General features: G+C 35.4%; 1 protein-coding gene, 2 long non-coding RNA genes and 3 other non-coding genes across 8 annotated transcripts in view; 2 read left to right on the top strand and 4 right to left on the bottom strand.

Annotated features, from left to right (window-relative positions):
• The window catches only part of epb41l4a (erythrocyte membrane protein band 4.1 like 4A), a 129,869-nt gene extending 120,785 nt beyond the window's left edge, over positions 1-9,084 (top strand). For all 3 annotated transcript variants that reach the window (XM_015337561.2, XM_015337556.2, XM_015337551.2), the window contains exons 19-24: positions 976-1,095; positions 6,264-6,311; positions 6,743-6,811; positions 7,264-7,374; positions 7,620-7,701; positions 8,439-9,084. In XM_015337561.2, the coding sequence (XP_015193047.1) occupies positions 976-1,095; positions 6,264-6,311; positions 6,743-6,811; positions 7,264-7,374; positions 7,620-7,701; positions 8,439-8,546 (538 nt within the window). In that variant the 3' untranslated portion in view covers positions 8,547-9,084. The remainder of the gene's footprint in view (positions 1-975; positions 1,096-6,263; positions 6,312-6,742; positions 6,812-7,263; positions 7,375-7,619; positions 7,702-8,438) is intronic.
• Positions 8,928-16,095, bottom strand: LOC107075654 (uncharacterized). The gene is made up of 6 exons (XR_001477174.2): positions 16,057-16,095; positions 14,934-15,047; positions 13,340-13,403; positions 12,061-12,157; positions 10,977-11,057; positions 8,928-10,115 (listed from the first exon to the last, which is right to left on the bottom strand). It is a non-coding gene; the product is annotated as an uncharacterized lncRNA (long non-coding RNA).
• LOC138237910 (small nucleolar RNA SNORA13) lies at positions 10,809-10,945 on the bottom strand. The gene has a single exon (XR_011189230.1). It is a non-coding gene; the product is annotated as a small nucleolar RNA SNORA13 (small nucleolar RNA).
• Positions 13,131-13,267, bottom strand: LOC138237909 (small nucleolar RNA SNORA13). The gene has a single exon (XR_011189229.1). It is a non-coding gene; the product is annotated as a small nucleolar RNA SNORA13 (small nucleolar RNA).
• Positions 13,734-13,868, bottom strand: LOC138237911 (small nucleolar RNA SNORA13). Its single transcript, XR_011189231.1, has one exon. It is a non-coding gene; the product is annotated as a small nucleolar RNA SNORA13 (small nucleolar RNA).
• Positions 16,096-16,291: 196 nt separating the features above from the next.
• On the top strand, positions 16,292-21,282 carry LOC138237845 (uncharacterized). The gene is made up of 2 exons (XR_011189155.1): positions 16,292-16,528; positions 18,022-21,282. It is a non-coding gene; the product is annotated as an uncharacterized lncRNA (long non-coding RNA).
• The last annotated feature ends 1,515 nt before the right edge of the window (positions 21,283-22,797 follow it).

The raw sequence follows: 22,797 nt of genomic DNA, 5'->3' as shown, positions 1-22,797 counted from the left end.
ACTAATCGTTTTCAAAATCAAACTTGTTTGATCAAATAGTCGTCAAATTTAAAATGTAAAGGGATAAAGGTTATGTACATTTCCTCCTCATTTGAGATTTTAATACGTGCCTTTAAAAGATAAACAATGGTGTATATTTGTGTAATAACTTTCTTCATAAAAAGTAACTTAAATCATTTAATCTGAAATAGAACCTATATCTCAAATTGCAAAATGCTCAGATTGGAGTAATGTCATTTGTCAAACTAAGAATAAACTGCTAGTTTCTTTAAATATGACAGTAAAAAGCAATATTTAGTGAAACATTTTTAGATTCAAAATATTTTCTTGCAATACTGTTCGTCCAAAGGAAAAACAACCAGGGAGAGGTCAAAGAGCATAATACCAGAGTAGCTGAAAGGCATTTTGGTCCAACTTCTGTTTTGTAATGTAAGAGTGAATATTTATGATAGGTAATTACCATTAGCTGCTGAAATACAGTAAGGTAAGATCAGGCTGCAAGGTGCAACTACGTTTTAGATGTAAGCTTTAAAAAAATGTAAAAAGCTTTGGCTATCGATGAGAAAAAGAGTTTAAAATGGTTTTCAAACATACAGGAAAAGCTGCAATCTTGGTTGACACAAATGTAATATTTGCCCCAGATTAAATGACTTAACATTAAATCCCAGTATACCTTTATAATATGAAAATGTCAGGCTGTTCCATCTTTGAGTGGAAGCAGATGCAAAATTGTGAAGTACCATAACAGTCTTTAACTTCAAACCAGTCTTCTACTACTTAGAAGCCCAAGAAGCAAATGAATGAAATAAAAAAAAATTCAATATTATTTTTTTATTTTGTGAAGAAACAACACTGTACAAAGTCCCATACAAAACCATGACTAAAAGTAGAAGAAACCAAAATCAGTTTAACCCCACTCACCTCATTGCACCTACTGTAGCTTCTTTCAGTTTGACTGGGTGAGTTGTCTGACAGGTCTCGGCAGGAGAATGAGATGGTGGATTCTGCCCCTCAGTGGGAAGCAGTGCTTCGACGGCAGAAGGAGAGATCCCAGAATGACCCAAACTACAGGCGCTCCAGACACCGCTCCAGATCGTAAGTGCTTTCATCCATCAAAACAACTCGGCAAGCGGGCCTCACTGGTGAAACAAGCGTTTATATCTCGCCACTTCATTCTTGCCCTTGATGAGCCATTTTAAGTGCTCAGTACATATTAGTTTGTGCAAATTTTCTGTTCTCACCACAACAAGGAAAGGCAGAACCATAAATTGTTAATTAAACTTATCAAATTATTATCGTTATGGCATCAGACATGATGCAATTCTCCAATGGTTAAGAGTGTATCTTAGCCATAGTGATCATTTGTCCAGGGTTCTCCAAAATGTTAGGGGTTTCTGGGGTCTGAGCAGAGAGGAACATTACTTTGAGGAAGGGAAATAAACAGAATTAGACAAAAAGATCTAATTATTCTGTAGAAACATCTAGACGGAGACTTTGTTATTGGTTTTGCAAACCAGTTGGTTACTGCTGTCTTTGTTATCACAAAATAACTTAAACTGTATATTTTTAAATGTATTTTACATTTGCATTTCTAAAAGAACAGTAAAATAACACCAGTATTTTCTCCTTACCCTTTCAGTCAAAATAAATCCATAATATCAATGTATTGCTTAAATCTGGTTTTAAAAATATTTTGGCAGTTTTCCTAACAGCCTGGCTAAGCTTTTATAGTAATTGTTTTTAATGTTGACCTGCTGTTGGCTTTAATTCTGGGAACCAATTAATAAAATGAAAATGGTAGGGGCTTTTAGCCTGATGCTTAATGTTGACTTCAGTGTACTATTCACTATGACAGATATAAAAAGAGATTTTATCATACATGCAGGGAATGTGCATAGAATGTTCATCTGAAAATATTTCTATCAGAATTGTTTAATCATAATCTTGGAAAGAAATATACAAATCATCTCAAAGTTTCGATTGCTTGACATATAAAATGTCGGCAGCATTTAAAAGCCATTGTTTTCCCTCAGCACTTGTTCAATCCTATTTTAATTAGTACAAGACCTTTACAGGAGAAGAAAGAATTTCCATAAGGTCCTTCAGTTCTGTAATTAAAATTCTTAAGATATTGAAAAGCACATTCCACTTTTTATTTGTAGATCACTTAATGTCATAAATAATAGTGGACCCTTCTCACTAGAAAAATACAGTAGAATACCATAGCCTAATAGGGGGAATCCACACAGCGTGTAAAAATTATGTAGTATCTCCCATATTCTAATAGCTAATTATGTGCATAAGTAATGTGTAGCAAATAAAATCTGTGCATATAACCACCACAGATGAAACAGTTCAGGGTTCCCAGACAACAAGGATACAATGAAGTGTTGGAACAGAGTAACCCAGAGTACCGCTTAATACTGAGCTTGCCCAGTTTCAAGTTGAAATTGAAACCCATATTTTCCCAGTGTTTACAGGACATTAAGTACAGTATGGCGGTGGGTATTTCTATTTGCTGTTGGTATTTCAGATGCTAAGAAGAGAAACCATAAATTACAAACAAAGGTTTAACAAATTAAAATTAAAATGGAAACTAAATGATGCAGTGTCATCACCCCAGTAGCAGGGCACATTGTATAACATGAAGCAATAGCATTTTATGTGATAGTTTGATACATAACTAATAATCCTAAGCAGGAGACTTGAGTGTATAAGAAGTAGTTTGTTCTAAGACGCAAATCGTCTTCACTCAGCATAAAGCAAAGTGATCGAGAACATCTAAGAAATATTTCAGTCTAATAGCTCTCTCTGCTTATTTTGTATTACCCATTCTTTCAGCAATGAGTAACTGCTGAAATATTTACATTTCAAAGGCATTTTGCATCCTTACTTCTTAATATAATGATCCAATTTTGATTTTTATTTCATTGCACTTTAATGCTTATTCTGCATTCACTGATTTATGTTTAAAAGACAGTTTAAATCATTTTAATCCCTTACATTGCATTAGATTTGTCACAATAATGCATTACATTTTAGGTATATGGTAGCTTACTTCAGTATAACTAGTACATTCCCACTTCATTTGTACATGCATGTGTACCACATAAGAACAGTACTATATATACAGGTCTACTGGAAGATGCTGTGTATGAAATTGACATTTACCTATTTATTTATCTCTCCTTTTCATCTATTATATAAATTGTATAAAGATGATAATGTCTTCCCTGACCAAAATATTTGACAAATACACACTATTTAACAGCAATATACACAAGGAGGCAAACTAAAAATAAAATATATATATAATGGTCATCAGAAATATTTTCTAGTTCTGTTCTTCTACTGTATGCGCTCATCTCCTGGTTCTGTGACATGTACATCCTTCGTCCATGAACTTATCAAGCTTCTCAATCTTGCCAGGTGCAGAGAAACACATTGAATTTAACTCTTTAGTTAATACTTTTCACATATGACTAGTTTCTGTGGAAAATATTTGGTGGTGTCCTTTACATGTACTAGCAGTCATTAGCATCATTATTCATCATGTTCATTTACACTTTCCAGGTCACTGGGTCACTCTCTATTCCTCACCATACTCTATGTGAAAACTTTCACCCACTGCTGTTCTCTGTTTAGAACCGTACCCTATGACTCCTCCCATGGCTTTTCATACCACTTCTACGCAGCTGATGCTTAGACCTTCTTCCCCCTTCCGCCGTTGTCTCTTGGCCATCTCCTCCTGGATGCAATTTCATTATCAGAGATGGAATCTCTATAAGCCTAAACACCTTTCCTCCTCTTCCTCGACCTTTCCAACTCTTTCCCTCTTGACTCCAACACCCTCTCCCTCAATCCTCTGCCAAGAATCTGTCCTCACTCACTTACACAGCTTCATGCTGCTCTTCCGCCTGGACTATTGGAGCTCCCTCCTGGCTGGCATCCCAGTCAGCACTATTCATCCTTTCCAACTAATTCAGAATTCAGCTGTTCGCCAAGCCTTTCCTCTGCATTGCTCCAGTCCCTCAATTAGCTCCCTATAGCTGCACACATCCTTTTGAAAGCACTCCTCCTAACCTACTGCTTTGTTAACCACTCCGTCCCAGTCTATCTCCAATCTCTCACAGTACTCTGTCTTCCTTCTCCACCACTCATTGTGAACATCAGTTTCACTCTTCTCTGCACAGGCCTTATGCTTTTAATGTGTGCCTTCCACACTGGTTTGTTTTTATTGTCCTTTGGATTTTTACTTTCTTCTTTGTATTCACTTTGTTTTATTGTATGTTTTGTAAGTTGCTCAGAATGAAGTTAGGTGGTAATTATTCCGTGTGTAAGGTAAGGAAATAGTACTGCTGGAGGAGCACACAAATAAGTAAGGGCTCTTGCAACACAGAACACATTACCACTGTTGAGTAAATGAGGGCTTTTGTGGCATAAGTCGTATGCTTCATACTGTATTTTTCTTTCCCAAAAGCACATTTTATGTTGTAAACTTATTAAGCACCTAAATCATATCATGAAAATTTATTTAAGGCAGTATAACACATATTAGGCAGTTTTTTAAGTGGTATTCCAATTTATACTCTTTATTACCTTCTAATAAACATCTGTTTTTCAGTTTAAAATACTTTCTTATTATTAACTATTCAAACTTAATATTTTTTATTAATCTTTAACTGAAAATGCAATTTTGTTGAAGAATTGTGGAGAGTATAGCTTTATATGCAGTAAAAAGAGAAGGAAAATGGCTATTTAAAAGTTTGCATTTATTTAGCTTAACAGCATAACACTCTAATACTATATTATATTTTTCTAATTTAACTCAGTTATTATTTAATCATTGATTTAATCATAATTCATTTTGAAAAGAGTGAAAGTGTGTCATTTGAAAAATAATTGCTATTTTTAAAAAGCAATCCCATCGTGTGATTAAAATTCGAATGACTCACCCTACAAACATATTTTGCATTGAATAGTCAACTGTGAGAGAGGTTTTCTATTTAAAGGAGGTTCCTGTGGAGGAATCACTCATGGCTTTGCAATAGAGTGAATTGACTCACCAGGGAATCTCAGCAAGCAAAAAATATCCAATCTGTTTCATAAATGTTACAGCCAGATTTGACATTTAAAGGAAATGATTGGCGGATAATCAATTCATTTTGTAAGACCCAGTGTGTGAAGAAATCTAGGCTTAGATTGGCTTTGGAAGCTCTCTCACCGAGGGATTCTTTTTTTTATCACAAACTAGGAAAGGAGGAGACAAACAAACATATGAGGAAAAAAAACTACACACTCCAAGCGCATTAGATCAAAATGGAAAAGGACTTGAAAACAATTAGAATCTTTTAAAGCCCTCAAGAGGGTGTTAGCTTTGGGTAAATGTGCCAACTAATACATGCACATATAAACAGACTTTAAGGATGGACAGTATTGCTGCCTCAGTGCTGGGGTCCTGGGTTCAATTCCTGGGGTGCTATCTGTATGGAGTTTGTATGTTCTCCCCAGGTTTGTGTGGGCTTTCTCTGGTTCCTTCAGTTTTCTCTCACAGTTTAAAGACATACTGGTAGGTTAATTGGCTTTTAGGACAATTGGCACTGGTGCGAGTGTGTGTGAGTCTGTTTGTGTGTGCCCTGTGATGGACTGGTATCCCATTCAGGGTATATTCTGCTTTGAGTCCGTTGCTTGCTGGGATAAGCTGTAAAACGCTGACAGAAATCCTGTGGCCATTGCATAGATTTTGCACATGAAACACTCACAATGACAGATATTACAGTGTAACATTTTTAAGAGTAAATAAAGTAATTGTATTTTCTTTTCAAGGTCTAATTTTGAGTTCTTAGAATGTTTTTGCCAAAATGAAAAGCCTAAAACTAGGAAGCGTCTATTAAATGGTATGAAACACCTTAAACCGTACATTTTAAAAACCCTTATGCTTAAAGTTAATTTTATCAACAGAATAAAATGGCTACATTCTACATGGTTCAGAATACTTTTGCAAGGCACTATATTGATTTTCCATGTTTGTCTATAATATGTCTCAACTAATGAAGCGTTCTCCAATGTCACTCAGGCATCTGAGGTATTGTAATATTTCCCCAAGCATTAAAGCATTAAGGCATTAAAGAATTAGATAATTGCTGATTTACAGAATCTGATTGCATTGTAAAAAAATCAATTCTGGTTCATTTTGCTACCATTTCAGTGCTCTCATCATGAATTGCTTCAGGAACCTCAGTAGCATGATCTGTTTCTTACAGGAGAAGCCCAGATGTTCAGGCTAAAGAGCAACTTTGGAAGCACATCCAGTAAGTGGCAAAAAGCCTTCTCTTAATGGACAGAAAAGAGGGAATAATATAAAATAGGTAATTGCAGATCTTGCAATGACTAGTCATGATTACCAGATCCATCACCAAAAAAATATTCACATTTTGTTTCTTTGGATAGTTATATACAATATATTCTATTAAGTATATATTTAAAGAAGAAACACCAATTTGTGATGATGTTAATTACATTATTGTACCCCAGATATAATATAGGAAAGGATCTATGAAATCAACTTAATTTTGGAGTTGTTTTTTGAGAATACATTATATGTAGACTAACATAGCAACATAAAACGGCAGCACACAAAGAACAGCAGTCAGAAAAAGAGGCTAATTAAACTTTTACCTAATTTGTTTCTGTTGGTATAGATCATAGAAACATGTACTAACTACTTAACATTTATTTCTAGGAAAGAGCTTGTTGATCCCTCTGGTTTGACTGAAGAGCAACTAAAAGAGATTCCATATAAAAAAGTAGAGTAAGTGAAATATAACCTTTTGTTGCATTAGAAATTATGTTTACTCTTGGAATATTAATGTAGATGAAAGGGATAGTACTATAATTTAAAAGAATACAATCACTTAAATGAAAATGATCTTATTGTAATCTTTTCAGTCTTGCAGATTGTTTTCTAAAAAGTCTTACATTTATCTGAAAATACTGATTACAAAGTAAATTTTAACTTTGCCTTATGAAGCTTTCATTAACTTCTTAAATTTAGACAAATTTATCTGAAAAATACAATTTTCATTAAATTGTAGTTTTAGAGCCATTTCCTTAAAAGTGTAGTTTCTTTTTTTAGAGGGCATACCTTACTCTACATCTTTGAAATAACCCAGTACGTGTGCATTTGTCTACTCACTAAGAAACAGGCCTACTGTACATAATGTTATCATAACTCAATGTAAAGCCATTTTCTTCCTCCTTAAGAACTCAAGGAGACCCTATCCGAATACGACATTCACACTCACCAAGAAGCTTTCGCCAGTACAGACGATCCCAGTGTTCTGATGGAGAAAGATCTGTGCTTTCAGAAGTAAAGTAAGCAATTCTTTTTTAAAAATGTAAGGGGGTCACAAATAAGTTTGAAAAATTCCAGCTTATCAAACATGAATCTTTTAAAATGTATTGCATACTTGTGTGAATGAGATGATTTAAAACATGTATTGTAAAGGATGGCACTGTACATCCCAAACAAGCTGCCCTCTAGAGTTACTAGTTAGATGCACAGCGCCTAACCCCAGATCTCAGGAATTCTGCTATGCTAAAATTCTCTTCCTCATCAGCTCCAGAACTGACCTTGTGCCTCCCCTGCCTGTGACTCGCACAGCTGACTCTCAGGGCTCCAGTGCTCATCCCTCTCAGCAGGTCAGCATTTGTTTTATCTAGTGCTTAGCTGTCTGTACTAATGATGCACACCTGTTGTTTTCAGAGTGAAAAAAAAAATCTTCTTTTAAAAGGTATTGGCAAAAAGCTACAGCTAAGTAAAACATTGTTAAATCTAATTCCTGTGCTTTGAAGGATTGTAAGGATTATACCCATTCATCATTCAACAAAGAAATACTCAATAGACCTTTTTTTTTACCTTATTGAAACTTTCCCCACAACCCTAACAAGGACATGCAAACTGAAAATGGATGGTTGCACATATTGATGATAATTTGTAATTCTGATGCTTTTATCCAAAATTGTATTCATTTATACAACCAGGCATTTTACTGGAACAACCTTAGTAAGATAGCTTGCTCACTGGTGCACCTAATATATGGAACCACAAACCAGCTCCAGAGATCCAATCTCTACTGCACATTGCCGCTTTTCTATATTAAGGAGATATACACAAAACCTCTCCTGTAAAATATGTGGGTCATTTCTAGTGAATTCACACAGGATTCACTTAGAAATCCTTCCTCTTGCATCTCAAATTTGCACATATCAGACTAATGCAGCTGAATTGAATTTTATAAACCATTAAAAAGCACATTATTACCAATTTATCCAGTGACAATTATGTAAATTAACTATGTCAGTTTTATTTCAGTTTAATCTTTTGTCATGTTGTCTCAATTCATTGTATCTAAATCTATATTCAACATTATTTTCAGAAGAAAAATGGATCCAAAGACAATCTTTCAGAAGTCACCGACCAGGATGTGAAATGCAGTACAAAAGTGAAGACCATTCATACTGCCAGACAAAAAGCTGAGACATGACCCAGCTCTTTACTTGAGAAACATTTGTCAACACAAAAGCCTGATTTTGCTTGAAACCAGAAATGTGAATGTGCAGATTCCGTGTTACGAAGGAAACAAAATAATGGAAAAACAACTGACAGTTACATGCGTACATTGCAGTGCTACTTTCCTTCAGTGAACTGTTACTGTGTACATTTTAGATTATGCATGACCATACACTGGATTACTCAACATGACTCCAGATAGACATTTCAATGTATGTTTGTCTGCTTCAACATTTTCCAATCTAAGGGACAATTTTATGTTGCCATTACCTCTAAGCTATTTGACCTCCATTTTATACAGTATTAAAATGTGTGTAGGCGACATGATAAATGTAGACGTATAGCCAGGCTATCATCAGTTGAATTATTTTTTATTCATCATGTATCTATGCTGCTGTACTTTTTGCACAAATGTAGTTATTTTATTCACCTGTTTACAATCATGTTTTCATCTGATGGCTTAGTACAATACAAAAATTAGATCATAATAAATGCATCAGTTGCCAAAAGTCTTTCTGGTCATATCCTGTTTTTGTCTAATAAGATACAATGTACCATAAGTTTTGGCACAGAATGTAGTCACAGGACTGAAACCTTTATAGGTCTTCAAGGTTTCCTTTCAAACACTAGCAAACCATAAAAGGCAGAGCTGATTTAGTCTAAAGATGTGTTATATCAAGGGTCTGTAACCTTGCCCCAAGGGTTCTTGAGTGTCTTCTGATTTTCATTTCAGATGAGCTCTGAATGACTTCATTATAATACATTTAGAAACCTGATTTGGTAGCAGCAGTTTTAACTGCAAAAAAAGTTATGCTTAATTACAAATAGACAATGAAACAATATCACAAGAACAGCAATTCCTGTGGTACCAAATATCTTCAGACCTCAATTATATATAATCTTGGGAAAAAACACCTGAAGGATAAGAGGACCACAAACCCAATGAAGAATTATAACTGGAACAAACTACCTAGACATACTGCTGAACTAGATTCTCTGGGATCTTTCAAAAAAGATCTAGGTAAGATAAAGGATCAATATGGCACTTATAGTCAATGGCAGGACAAATTTTCTTCCCATTTGCAATATTGTTTGACTTATTACTTCCTACATATTTCCCTTACAACCAACATAGGCTAAATTCATGGTAGTTGTATTTAACTATAAAGCCTGGTTTAACTACTGGCTCTTATAAACCAAAACAATAGCCTCAATTTTAACAAAGCATGTTCCTGTTAACGCTTTTATATGTTGGGTTTATGATTCTGATCTATACAAATAAGCATCTCTTTCTTGAACTTACAGTGGCTGTGCAAATGCATATTTAAATTCACAAAATACTGATAAATGAACATTTTTAAATCATATTAACAAAACATTTACAATGTGACATCTGTGACGGTTAATAGGCACAGACTGACTCAAATGCTAAGAATTACTAATAACACTGAACATGAACTTCAGTGTGATGGGAGTTCTTAGCTTCTTTTGTAGCAGTCAGAAATCGGGTGGTGTGAACTTTCTCCAATTTCACTGGTCAAGCCTGTACAAAAACAAATGTGACATTTCAAGTACAATAATAACAACAAAATTACATTTCTTGAACTCTAAGTAAAAACAATGATGTATTTAGATTACTGATTTAAGTGGTACTTGTTTTCTTTTTCAATGAAACTAAACCCAAGTGTAAATGTTTAATGGCTTTCTCCAGAAAAGAAATCTGCATTTTTTCTCCAGAAATGTCTGCATTTGTTGACTGGCCATATGAACCAAGAAAAACAAATGAAAGATGCAGTTCAGAACTATTCATAAATGAATGAAAGTGATATGCAACCTATATTAAACAATGTTAAACTATAGCCCTTAGAAATCTTAATTTTGTATTACTTATTTTATCTGAATATTTCCTGAAATGCATCTTCCAGTATAATAAAATTAAAATTGTTATTAATTTGTTTAAAAATTAAACAAGAAATTAAGGTGCCAACAAAGAAGAAACTTTCTGTAACACAAATCGTACAAGAACACTAATTTGATGTACGCAAGAAAAGTTTTACAGATATACTGATATATAATTAACGATTTCCGATTTTTACCACTATATCAAATTATAATAAAAACTATAAGCTTAACTCCTTCACAAACTATTCCTACACTAGATAAAACACTTCTGGAACTTGTAAACATTTTATAAGACTCTATAACAAGTTAAATTTAAAAGGGAAAAAACATTTTTCACTGTACTTGCTGTCAACTTAACACAAGGTAGCACAGGCAGCATCTTGTTAAGGTCAACACAAGAGTCAATGTATGCCTTTTTTGACACCACATTCATCTGTTCAAAAAGCAATGAATGGGCAACACAAAAAGGCAAATTTGAGTTAAAGGAGAGAAATGGATTTACCAACACGGTGTACTCTTTTTTGGAATTTACCAGCAAACTGGCATCCTCTTGTGAAGAGACTTCAGATTTCTGAAAAAAAATCTGAAAAAAATAAATCCAAGTTAATACACTTTAATTGCAATGTAGCAGTGTTCTTCTAGGTAAAATAAAAAAAGGTTATCAAAAATTAATAATTTGCTACAAAATTCATTTATTAGACTTGAATCCACAGTAGTTGGAAAAAAAAAACTGCCAACAGCCTTTAAAGCATTACCATAACAGGATCTTAGTTTTACTTCTCATTCAAATAAAGAAGCATTGGAGGTTTCAGAGTTTGTTTAGCATAGCATAGCAAACAAACTACCCAGTCAGACCCCACTCCTTGAGATATATTGCAAAACAAATGGCTGGATCAGATCACAATATCAATAAGGTATTAGCCAACCAACCACTAGAGACCAAGCTGCATCCTTCTTTATAAACTTGTTTGCCAAACACTGTTGATATGATTCCCTTGACACCTACCAAAACTTTAAAGTTGATAACTGAATTACTGGTTAGTTTAACAGGTTATTTTCTGTAGATTCATTCTGCAGGTTACATTGTAACTGTATATGCCAACCTCTGTGGTTACATAAAGGTTACATTATGACTTTCTTAGCAATTAACACATATTGAACATTACCATTCATGTCACTTCCGTTATTTCACCCTTATTTTTCTTAGCTATGTCACCAAGTGAAAAGGGTGGGACAGGAGAACTAAAATGCAAGGTCACCAGAGTTTACTGTCCTTTTAATGATTGATAGGCATGTGTGCTAATCACAGAGCAGACTGTAGTAGCAGCTAGCAGTTAATGAGGTAGAGAAAGGAAACCTACCCCTTATATAGTGGGAGAGAAATGATGTACCTATTCACTATAATTAGTATAACTCCAAACATACACAAAGAAAATGCCAAAAAGACCTGAATTTTGAAATTGTCTTAAAACCTGTAGTTATCATATAATAATGTCTACACAATTTTAGAATATGCATTCTATAATACTCAAGCATAAACCGATGAACATTGTGAACAACTACTAATTATAATAAAACTGACTTACTGTGAGACCCAGTCCTGAAGTAACTTTGGCAACATCAACAGGTACAGTGATCTCCACACTTCAATTCAGGTCTGTTAAAAAATGTTTGTGATGCTTCCTAGAAAGTGACAACCAAATCAAGCTCAATCCTACAAAGCAGTTTGCTGATGTTTAGAAAAAGCTTTCAAGGTAAATGGAGCTCGGAAACAAACTAGCCCACAATGGATTTCAAGGCCTTACTCTAAAATGGCACAAGTTTGCCTTTTCAAAAGAAATAAAAAATAAAATGAGAAAAAACAGAGACTAGATCCATTTAGACATTTCATGCTTGTTGTAATTTGGATTAAATTGTCTTAATGCTGTAATCCTCATACATCATTAAAAGCCTTCACAAAGAAATCACGGAGAACATAATTAGGGATGGTTGCTACTTCTGCCAAATCAAAGATTTTAAAGTTTTAATTAAATGTTGCTAGTAATACAAGCAGTAATTCAGAGAAGCAGCATAACACATTACATTTTCAAGGATATACACTAAACAAAAAAAAAGTTTCATATTTTGACTGTGTTGAATGTTTTATGGTTGTATATTGTAGCCAGCTAAGATCACTGGATGAACACTTGCCAAAATATAGAGTATGTAACAAAACCCTTTATAATCTTCTGTATATTTCTTAAAATAATTTGGATGAAAATCCTTACATTGGGAAGCAGTATTACTGTTCATAAACCCACTATATATGAAATAAAAAAAATTAGTAAATTCAGTATCACGTGATCTGTTTGTATTGTTAGGAAAAAGAACTTATCATAAAAATTCCATACAACCTTATAATCAACAGCCAAAGATGATTAATGGAAAATTACCGGATATAGCAATATATGTAAGCAAATTCAAAAGTAAAAAAGCAGAAAACAAAAAAATCTAAAACTTAGTCAGACCACAAAAAAAATAAATATGTATGTTATGCTTCACTCCTTCGCAACCTAACCTTACACAGGAGGAAAAAAAAGATCTGCTAGTTTTAGCATTTAAAAAGTGCTTGGATTTTTTATAGATTAATATTCTTAGAAGACGTTAAAACCATTCTCACTGTACTTGCTGTTAACTTATCACAAGATAGCACAGGCAGCGTCTTGTTAAGGTCAACACAAGAGTCAATGTATGCCTTTTTTGACACCACATTCATCTGTTCAAAAAGCAATGAATGGGCAACACAAAAAGGCAAATTTGAGTTAAAGCAGAGAAATGGATGTATCTAACACTAATGAATTTATGTATTTATTTTGGGGAATTTACCAGCAAACCAGCATCCTGTTATGCTGATGCTTCAAAGAGACTTCGGATTTCACCAACATTAAATCTGAAACAAAATGAAAATTCAAGTCAATGCACTACAATCACATATGAGGAAAGTACTGTTGTTCCAGCTAAAGTAAAAATCCCAGGTTATCAATACGCTATAGAACGATAGATCATTTGAGTACAATCCAAAGAGGCGGAAAACAAAATAAACAGTGTCAACAGAGTCTATTAAAGGGACCTTGGGTTTATATCCAAATGATGAATGAATGAGAAAAAAGTGCTTGAAATTTAAACCACAGATTAAATGCAAGTTTCTAATTATGAGAACCATGGTCTTCATCTTCCCGTTTGCCATTGATGTTAGTGCTTCAGTATCCCATTTCTAGATTATTGTACTTGCTAGGAACATTTACACAGGGAACACAGTTTGTGCCCTTAAAGTAAGCCCCTGCAAGAATTAATGTGTGCCTTGTCTGACACCTCATTCATCTGGAGTGGGCAATGAATGGGCAACACAAAGGCAAAAGATGGACAAATATAGGGTTTTTCAGGTGTCAAGTATATGTCCTTCTCAACAAGATATATCAGATAAATGATGGATTTGTTTTTAAATCATTTTATTACACATCTCATTCTGTAACTCTTTCAGATGAAAAGACTTAAGAAAGCTAGTTATCTGATGATCATATACCTACAGTATTTTTTAGTAATACAGTACAGTAATTAAAAGCTAATGATTTTTATATATGCATTTCCTTTTAGTTTGCTTAATGAAATAACTACACAGCATGTGACTTAAATATATTGATTACCATCTGAAGAGTGACAGTTTTACATTGGTCCTTATTTTAAATCTCCTAGCCATGAAACGTATCATTATCTTTTAACAGGAATTTAAAAAGACTACAACAGAAAAACATAAGAAACCATAATTAATCTAAAGCAATGTTCATACTTCTCCATTCACTCAATGATGTATATCTTTCTGCACCTCCCCTGGAATTTACTGTCTTAATCCCCATCTCTTTACCCATTTTTCACCACCCCTCAACCGACCATGTAAACCAATGTCTCACATTGCTGTGCTCTCCCCCATTCCCCACATAAAAAAGCAGCTACAGAGCCAAAATCATACTTTTGGATGTGGAATTAACATCTACTTGCTTTACAGCTTCCTATTCTAACATATATAGTAGTGCACGCATGTTGTTGTATTTTGGTTAAAACCTAAGAAATCTTTCAGCTTCTGTGGTGCATGATTTCAAACTGCAGAGTGTGATAAACTAAAACATTTAATTTTAAGTGCTTAGAATTCAACAACATGCTTCTCCAACACATTGCCAACAAATACAGGTGATTTAATATTGTGAGATAAAACTATATATAATGTATGTCAATATTATTCCCCCCACTATACGTACATAATTATAAAACTCTTTTATACTCGCATAAACTAAATCTTTGCTATTCAGGTGACTTTAAATTAATCTTTTAATCCACATTTAAGCTTCTTACAATAATAAATAACTAGCTTTGGTTCACAAAGACTGTAAACAAACTTCTCTTTGATTCGAATGTAGAACCCCACCTGTTCAGGTGACCCGAGACCAGTGTGGCTCGACCAGACTCCATTGTGCAAATACCGCCTTCTTGACCACGTGGCGATCGCAAGCGGGACACATGATGGACGTTTCGTGTAAAACTGAAAACAGACATTTTCCTTTTTTTTTTACTGGTACCAGGAATGATCACTTAAAAGGATGAGAGCAGCATTGCGAATACAATAAACAGCATCCCATTTCAGCATACATATCTGTGCGAGTGCTCGCATGTAAACTACTAATTTAGATAAATTAGAGCGATATCTTAAGAATACACACAACACAATCAAAATCGTATGCAATCGTTCATATTTTAATGAATACGTCGGTTGGTACAAAACCTTACCATCGACATTAGTCTTATATAATTCGACCAGGACGCCGTAAATCCCCAGCCCAAATTCCCCCTGGTCTTTACTTATCATGGCCTCCACGATTACTCTGTTCTCCTCCCCACTGATAGCTGATGTGTGGTTAGCGTACTGGCACACTATGGCTGCTGTCGTACCATGCAGGTGGAAGCTGCACAGTGGTGTATTAACTATACCAGCGCTTTGATTACAGTTTCCACATAAGCTCTATGTAGTGTAAATATTAATTTTACTTATGAACTAGGGAAGCTCGACCACAACAAGGGCAAAGAAGGCGAAACACTTGAGGTTACAACATTTTCACTTTCCATACATAAGGCTGCCCTAAAATCCTCAGGCAATCATTAAATGCTTATATACTAACTTTATAACACGAATATATTAAAGCGTCAAGCTTCCTAAAACATGTGGTCAGAGGTGCTGCATAGATACCGTGCCACGTGGAATGCTCAACAGACCGCGGACCAATTAAAATAATTGACTGAAGGTCTGAACTGCAGATAATCGAAGCCATATTACATTATTTTTCTTAATTCTTATCAACGTGGGAGTCAAGCCTTCAAACTTTCTAAAAACATATATACTCGTGTACCAGTAAGAAAAGCATTCTATAACAAACTTTTTTCGACCACTTGGCAATTAACGCACATATTTTCCTCTTGCCTTTTACAAGTAACCCCATGCAAGTATTAGCTTATTTTTAAATGATATAAGACAGAACGTCCGACAGCCACCTCACCTCATTCAAACGCGTCTTCCAACCAAAGAGAGAGCCCTGGCGGATGTGGCGTACTAAAAGTGTGCGCGTATTGGCTACATCACGTCCGCTCCGTTATTCTCAAATGTCCGTCACTCAGAGCATTCCACGTATAATAGTTCCTAGTTTGATATTTTATTTTACTAGAGACATTAACCTGTTGTTTACGGCAAAAAAATAGTTGGTCAGTTAGATATTTTCTGATATAGTTAAAAATTCTAAAACAAGTAAGTAATACGGTTTTGTACTTTACGGGTTTTATACTTTGACAAAGTTTGCCTACAAACCTTTGCCTACAAGAATAATAAAAAGTACACAATGAGTGAAAACAGCATAATTACGCAATTACAATAAGGGCTTTGGAATACAGCAGAAAAGCAAGAAGGGGAAAGTAGAATAGTACGTCAGACAGGTACTGAGTTGCCAAGACTTACATTGCTGAGTTGCATTACAGGTGAGCATGAGGATTTTGAAGTTCACAATAACTCTGTATGAAGACAGTACTAAGATTACAGGATAGGAATAATGTGATCAAATTCCAAACACAGTCTCACGATGAGAAAATAAGATGTCATGGTTAACAGTGTCAAAATCAGCACTGGAGTCCGGGAGAATAAGGATATAAAGACAATCAGAATCAGATGCCAAAAGAAGATCATTAGTGACTATAACCAGGGCAGTTTCCGTGCTGTGTATTTGTCTAAAAGGTTCGAAGAGGTTATTTTCCAAATTGTTTTGCAGGAAAGGGTGGGTTGGATATAGGGCAAAACTTGTTTAGGTTGTCCAGAAACCTTGTTTTTTTGGCACATGTGTAACTACAGCTGTTTTATAGGCCAATGGTACCACATCAGTGCTCAAGGACTAGTTAATTACATTGAAGGAAACAGGGCAGAGTAGAGAAACAGGATTGAAATAAAGCAGAAGGAATTGGATCTAATAGACAGGTGGTGGATTTCATATGCAGCACACAGTGTCAAGTGGAGATAAGCTAGAGAGAAGGAGACCAGCATAATTATGCAATCAGGGAGGAGTTGTGGTTGTAACATGCACGGTGGAGAGAATGTGATGCCAGATGTTGTCAGTCTTGGAGCTAAAAACTCTAAGAATGTGTTGCAAAGTTTGGATGAGGCAGGCAGTATTGTGGGGGCAGTTTAGCTTTAGCAGTCTGTTGGTGGTAGAGAATATATATGTAAGATTGTTATGGTTCTTCTCAATGATCAATGAAAGGGAGAAGTAGCTGGATCTAGCAGACAGATATATCCTTGTATTCAGTCAAGTAATCCTTCCAAGACTGAAAGTGTACAGTATTTGAGGTCAGAAAGACACAACCTAAGTTCTAGTTTGCAGGAGCCTTCATTGAGAGCAGCTGGTCAGTGTACCAATGGGGGAAAAAAATAAAGGAGATGGTTTTAAGAGGAGCTATGGTGTCAAGAGAGATAGGTATAAAACAATTGCACTGAATTATACTGTATTTCGATGAGTATTTATTGTATTGGCTGATGTATTGATGTTGTCAGAGAGCTTATCCTTTATTGTTCAGCAGTGACACTTGTTTATTAGGGAGACATATTTACTAGGTCATGTTAAATAAATGTGGTCATTACTAGTGCATGTCTATGGAATTTAATTTACATTGGCCCAACTGTATGAAAACAAAACTTATACAGTAGTTCCCTTCTAAGTAATTCTTATGTAAGAAACCAAGCAATACCTGCTTTGAAAATGTGGCAGGTTTATGAAAGACAGTACAGAGGTACACAAAGATGTCACTGTAATATTTAAAATATAAGAGCACAGGGTAACGGTGTCAGTACAGTGTTGAGAATTTGTTAGGTCTCTGAACTACTAACCAGAAGATCAAGATGTCACGATTGTAATCCCTCCCCCTTAAGGGTGCTCCAGCTTTTTCACATTTTAGTTGATTTTCTGCACCTTCCTCCTGTCCAGCCCCTCCTTAAAAGCCTATTCTGGGCTCTGCATTGGAAGACAGACACCCGGAGGCCCGCCTACCACCAAGTCGACCTACGCCCGCGGCTTGAGGGCATAGGCTTCATATCGGCATCCTGACCCAGCCGAGTCCAGGACTTGGAGCATCTGGTCCCGTTACCCCTTTTTATCTCCCCGTCCCTTCACTGGATCTCTCTCCGGTTTTTAACTTTTGTCGTGTTGTCATCTCTATTGGACTATTGGACTTCGCCCCGGCTTTTCCCCCTGGACTCCCTCGGACTTGATCATCTGGACCATGCCCCCCCACACACCAGTGCACTGTCATCACGCCCCCCTGTTCGTCAACCTGGCCATTTCCTTGTCGTCTCCTCCCTGTGTCTGTTTCACTCCCTTCCAGATTCTACTGTCTGCATAGGATCCTGAAAAACGCTTAGTAACACAAGAGTTCCTAATTCATTTGAAGACAATGATGCTACATCCTTAATCTTAAACTAGGAACATCACCCACATTGCCTCAAGAGAAATCCAGAGGTATAAATGACCAAAGATCCGTACACAAAAATAGGTGATTTTAATCTCTGGAAGTTACTTAGCAGAAAAGTATTAAACAAATTAATGACAGAATGTAAATGGAAAAAAATCCTACCCGTATGATGAGGTGTAGTATGAATTGTTTTTTTAACTGTTTTAAGTATTATCCTTAATCTTTTAAGGTATTAATAGATAGATAGATCCTTTATTGATCCCGTGAGGGAAATTGCAGTGCAACAGCAGCTTAACACAGTCAACACAGCACAGTGTAATAAAATAATACAATAATACAATACATACGATACAATCAGTACAGTCAGTGAGAAGTGCACTAAGAAGAGTTACTCACAGTCCAGAATATACAAAGAACAAACCAGAACAGTACACAACAAGTTGAATTGCACAAAATAAATATAAACATAGATATAAATATAAATGTATTGCACAAGTCCCTGGCATATATTGCACAAAAACAGTTGTAAATGGGAAAGCCAGATGTAGCAGAGAGTTTACTGTTTAGTCCAAAAACATGTCAATGTTGCCCCTGCTCAGAAACAAAGTGGATGCATTGTACAGTCTAATGGCAGAAGGCAAGAATGACCTCCTGTACGCTCGCTGTTGCACCGTGGTTGGATCAGCCTATTGCTGAACGTGCTCTTCATTTTCACAAGCTTGTCATAGAGGGGATGGGAGATGTTGTCCATGATGGCCTCTAGTTTGGACAACAGTCTCCTCTCAGCCTCTACCTCCAGGGGGTCAAGGTCAGACCCAATGACAGAGTTTGTTCTTCTGATGAGCCTGTTCAGCCTGTTAGCATCCCCTGCTCTAATCCCAGAGCCCCAGCATACCACTGCATAGAAAATGGTGCTCGCCACAACCGACTGATAGAACATATGTAGTATCTTACTACATAAATTAAAGGACCTGAGCCTCCTCAAGAAGTAAAGTCAGCTCTGACCCTTTTTGTAGATGGCCTCAGTGTTCTTAGACCATTTCAGTCTATCGTTGATGTCGACCCTTTTCCTCCTGAAAATCATCGTACTGGGTAATATGTACTAATACTAATAATTAGTACTAGTACTAAAGTGGATAGTACTAATCATAGTCTTTGTAATCAAGTAGAAATACTTTCCCATAATCATGTGTACCATTCATTGAACATATTTATAAACTTTTCCTATCTCAGTATTCACTACAGTCATATGCATTTATATCATATGTCAAGTACACACAACATCCAAATGAAATTATCCTAAATTGGATGCCATCTAATTTCTAGAGCTAGAGTGATGCCTTTGGGAGTCAGGTGGCTCCATATTTTAACAGTTTGGGCTGACCATGAATTTAGAAAAAGGCACCTCAATGTGATTAGAAAGCAGAAGGACTTTATTGCTGGTAGTGAGCCATGATTTAAGTAGTATTCTAGCTCATTCCCATCTTAAAATGACATCTGAGGGAAGGTACTCTTCAAAAACTCTACTGTTGCAGGGTTATAAAATCCCAGAGCATGCAGGCTGGAATGTTTACTGGCTTTCATTAAAACTAAAGTTCCAAAACTCCATTTATCCAGGAATTCTTTCCTGGATAATTGTGAACCACTAATTACTTACACAAAGAGACAGAGCTCAATTCTTAATTTATATGTTAATAAATTAACAACCAATACAGGCTGCCTGAACAGTTTGACACTAAGTTAATGAATTGTTCTAAGCAGTTATATAAACTGCTTCCCAAAGACCTAGACTTTCCCACATCAGAAGAAGTTGTACTTCTGAGTAATCTGAGCAATGATATGGAGTGCCAGAGTTTACAATGGGTGATTCCTATATCCCCATGATAACGCTGAATATGTATTGGTTTGAAGAATTCTGATCTGGTATAAAAGTTTTTAAATTGGATCTAACAGATGCAGTAAATAAGGTTGAATGATTTCTCTGAATAATCTCTCCAAATAATTATTTTCACCACTGCAAATCCTTCTAAAAAACAGAACTTTTGGATTAAAACAGAGAAATTGTAAAGGACAAAAACAGACTAGATGCTGGAACTGCAGGCAGCTTTGAAATTATCCAAGCATATCTTAAATTAACTGTATAAACATTGTGTCCTCCAAGTCAATTAAAAAAAGCAAGCACAGAGTTGTTTGCCCAATTTATGCTCAGGAACACTTTACGATATACAGGTCTACGGAGAACAAAATGGTGCTCAGGTGGCCATCCAGATTTCACCATGGTGTAGTTGCTTTGTTACTAGAATGATACATACCAGTTAATTGGATACATATTTTAAGAATAGCATCTAGCATTACAAGGCGATTTTGCCAACCTTTGTCTTCTTTGAAGTACAATAAAAAGCATACGTATTGGGACAGTGAAGTAAAATTTGTAATTTTTGCTATATATTTATGAAATTTGTATTTCAGATCAAAAGATTAATACAGTATGAGGCAAAAGTATAGAATGTGCTTCTGGGTACTATTGTGTATACATGTTAGAAAAATGTCATTCATTGTGTTCAATCCCCTCATTTAAACTGAGCATACAGTAAGTAAGTGGATGACAGGTGTTTCTTTCTGTTCTAGTTGTTCACTATTGAAGTAATTGCAGTAATTGTAAAAACATAAAAGAGTTGTGTCTGTACAACCTTGGCTCCAGTCTTGCATAGATGTCTTTTGTATACAATATTTGAGCTGTAAATTGGTCTAACTTAATAAAGCTTTTCATCTTCTAAGATTTTGTCAGTTGATTTATATTGTTTTTGACTGACATGAACAAAATGAAAAACTAACAAAAACAGAACCATACCATGTGTCATGGGAAAGCTTGAAATTTGCACAGTGTGGAAACACCTAAGGTGTTCTTTTTTAACACAGTGCAGGTGTACTAGTGCAAGTCAAGCCATAAGTAAATAGACATGTTATGAGGTTCTTATTGGACATTCCACCCACATGGTGAGATCATGAAAGATGTGCAATAACAAGCACAACCTCAGTCTGCAGACTATGTTAGTGTGAGCAAAACGTCTGACTTTGAATGGGGACAAATGGTACATATTTTACATATTGTATGTTAAACAGGCACTGACATTTGCAAAAAATATCTATTTTGGAGCTTAACATACATTACTCTTACTACTGACACTTAATCCCAGAATGCATTCTGTGATTTCTAGAAAACATAGGTACAAACACCTTTATCAGAATTTACAAAGGGTAATACAATAATATAGTATATGAGGCTGATTGTTCACTTACTATATATCCTCCCTTTGTGGTGAGAGAAGATAAGTGACCTGTGGAGAAAGTATCAAAACTCAGTGCTGCGACTCAAAAAATCTGCAGTGTTAAGGATTTGTAGTGTTTTTACCTCTTCTTTCCAGCTTATTGGTATATTTTATATTATAGGTCTTTTTCATTTTTAAAATGGAAAGAATTGCAGTAGCACTCCAGCCCTAAATCAACATGCTGAGTGCCAAAACAAGATTGTAAGTTTTTTCTAACTAATACAGTATGTTTAGAAAGCATTAAAAAATCATAGTAAAATAGTCCTTCAGATTCTGATAAATGGCAATCTCAGCATTAAATGCAATACAAATATAAAGAGCTCAATGTTCAAGGAAACAGTTGATATTACTTTAAACTGGAAAACCATGAGAATCACTCCTCTAAAATCTGTTGCAGTTGGTGTGGCTTCATAACAGCTAAGATTGGATAACAGACTTCCCAGTGTATATTGTGCCAAAACTGGCACATATCTGGCACAGATGGTGAACTGTCACAAGTGGCAAACTTAAACTGGGTAAATGCTGCTAGTACGTCTGCATGGTAAGTATACCAGATCACTAGCAGATCCATCTGGTCCCACTCTAGCTCTGGTCTAGAGGAGGCTGTAGCCTGTTTTTTTGGAATTGAAATATTGCATATGAGTTTGTGAAGGTCTCAAAAGAGTATGGCCTGACTGTTAAAGGAACTATGAGTTAAATATACACTTAAAAGATTGCACAATAGTATACAGTATCTAGAACAGAACCATTTTGTTTAGATATTACTCAAAGAGCTGCATTAATTTCATAAGATTATTTGATATTTCCACCATGAAAAGTTTCTGACAAACAAAAGTTGTATGGTGGAATTAAAAGGATGAAAGCTCACACTTTACCAGTTTATTACGACAATAATACCCTTAAACATTTCTGGGTAGCAGACAGATCCAGGCTCTTCCTTTTGAGTTACTAATTTGGCATTCA

The sequence above is a fragment of the Lepisosteus oculatus genome, chromosome 3 (assembly GCF_040954835.1).
Source record: "Lepisosteus oculatus isolate fLepOcu1 chromosome 3, fLepOcu1.hap2, whole genome shotgun sequence".
Taxonomy (NCBI): Eukaryota; Metazoa; Chordata; class Actinopteri; order Semionotiformes; family Lepisosteidae; genus Lepisosteus; species Lepisosteus oculatus.
This window is presented reverse-complemented; position numbering and strand designations above follow the sequence as displayed.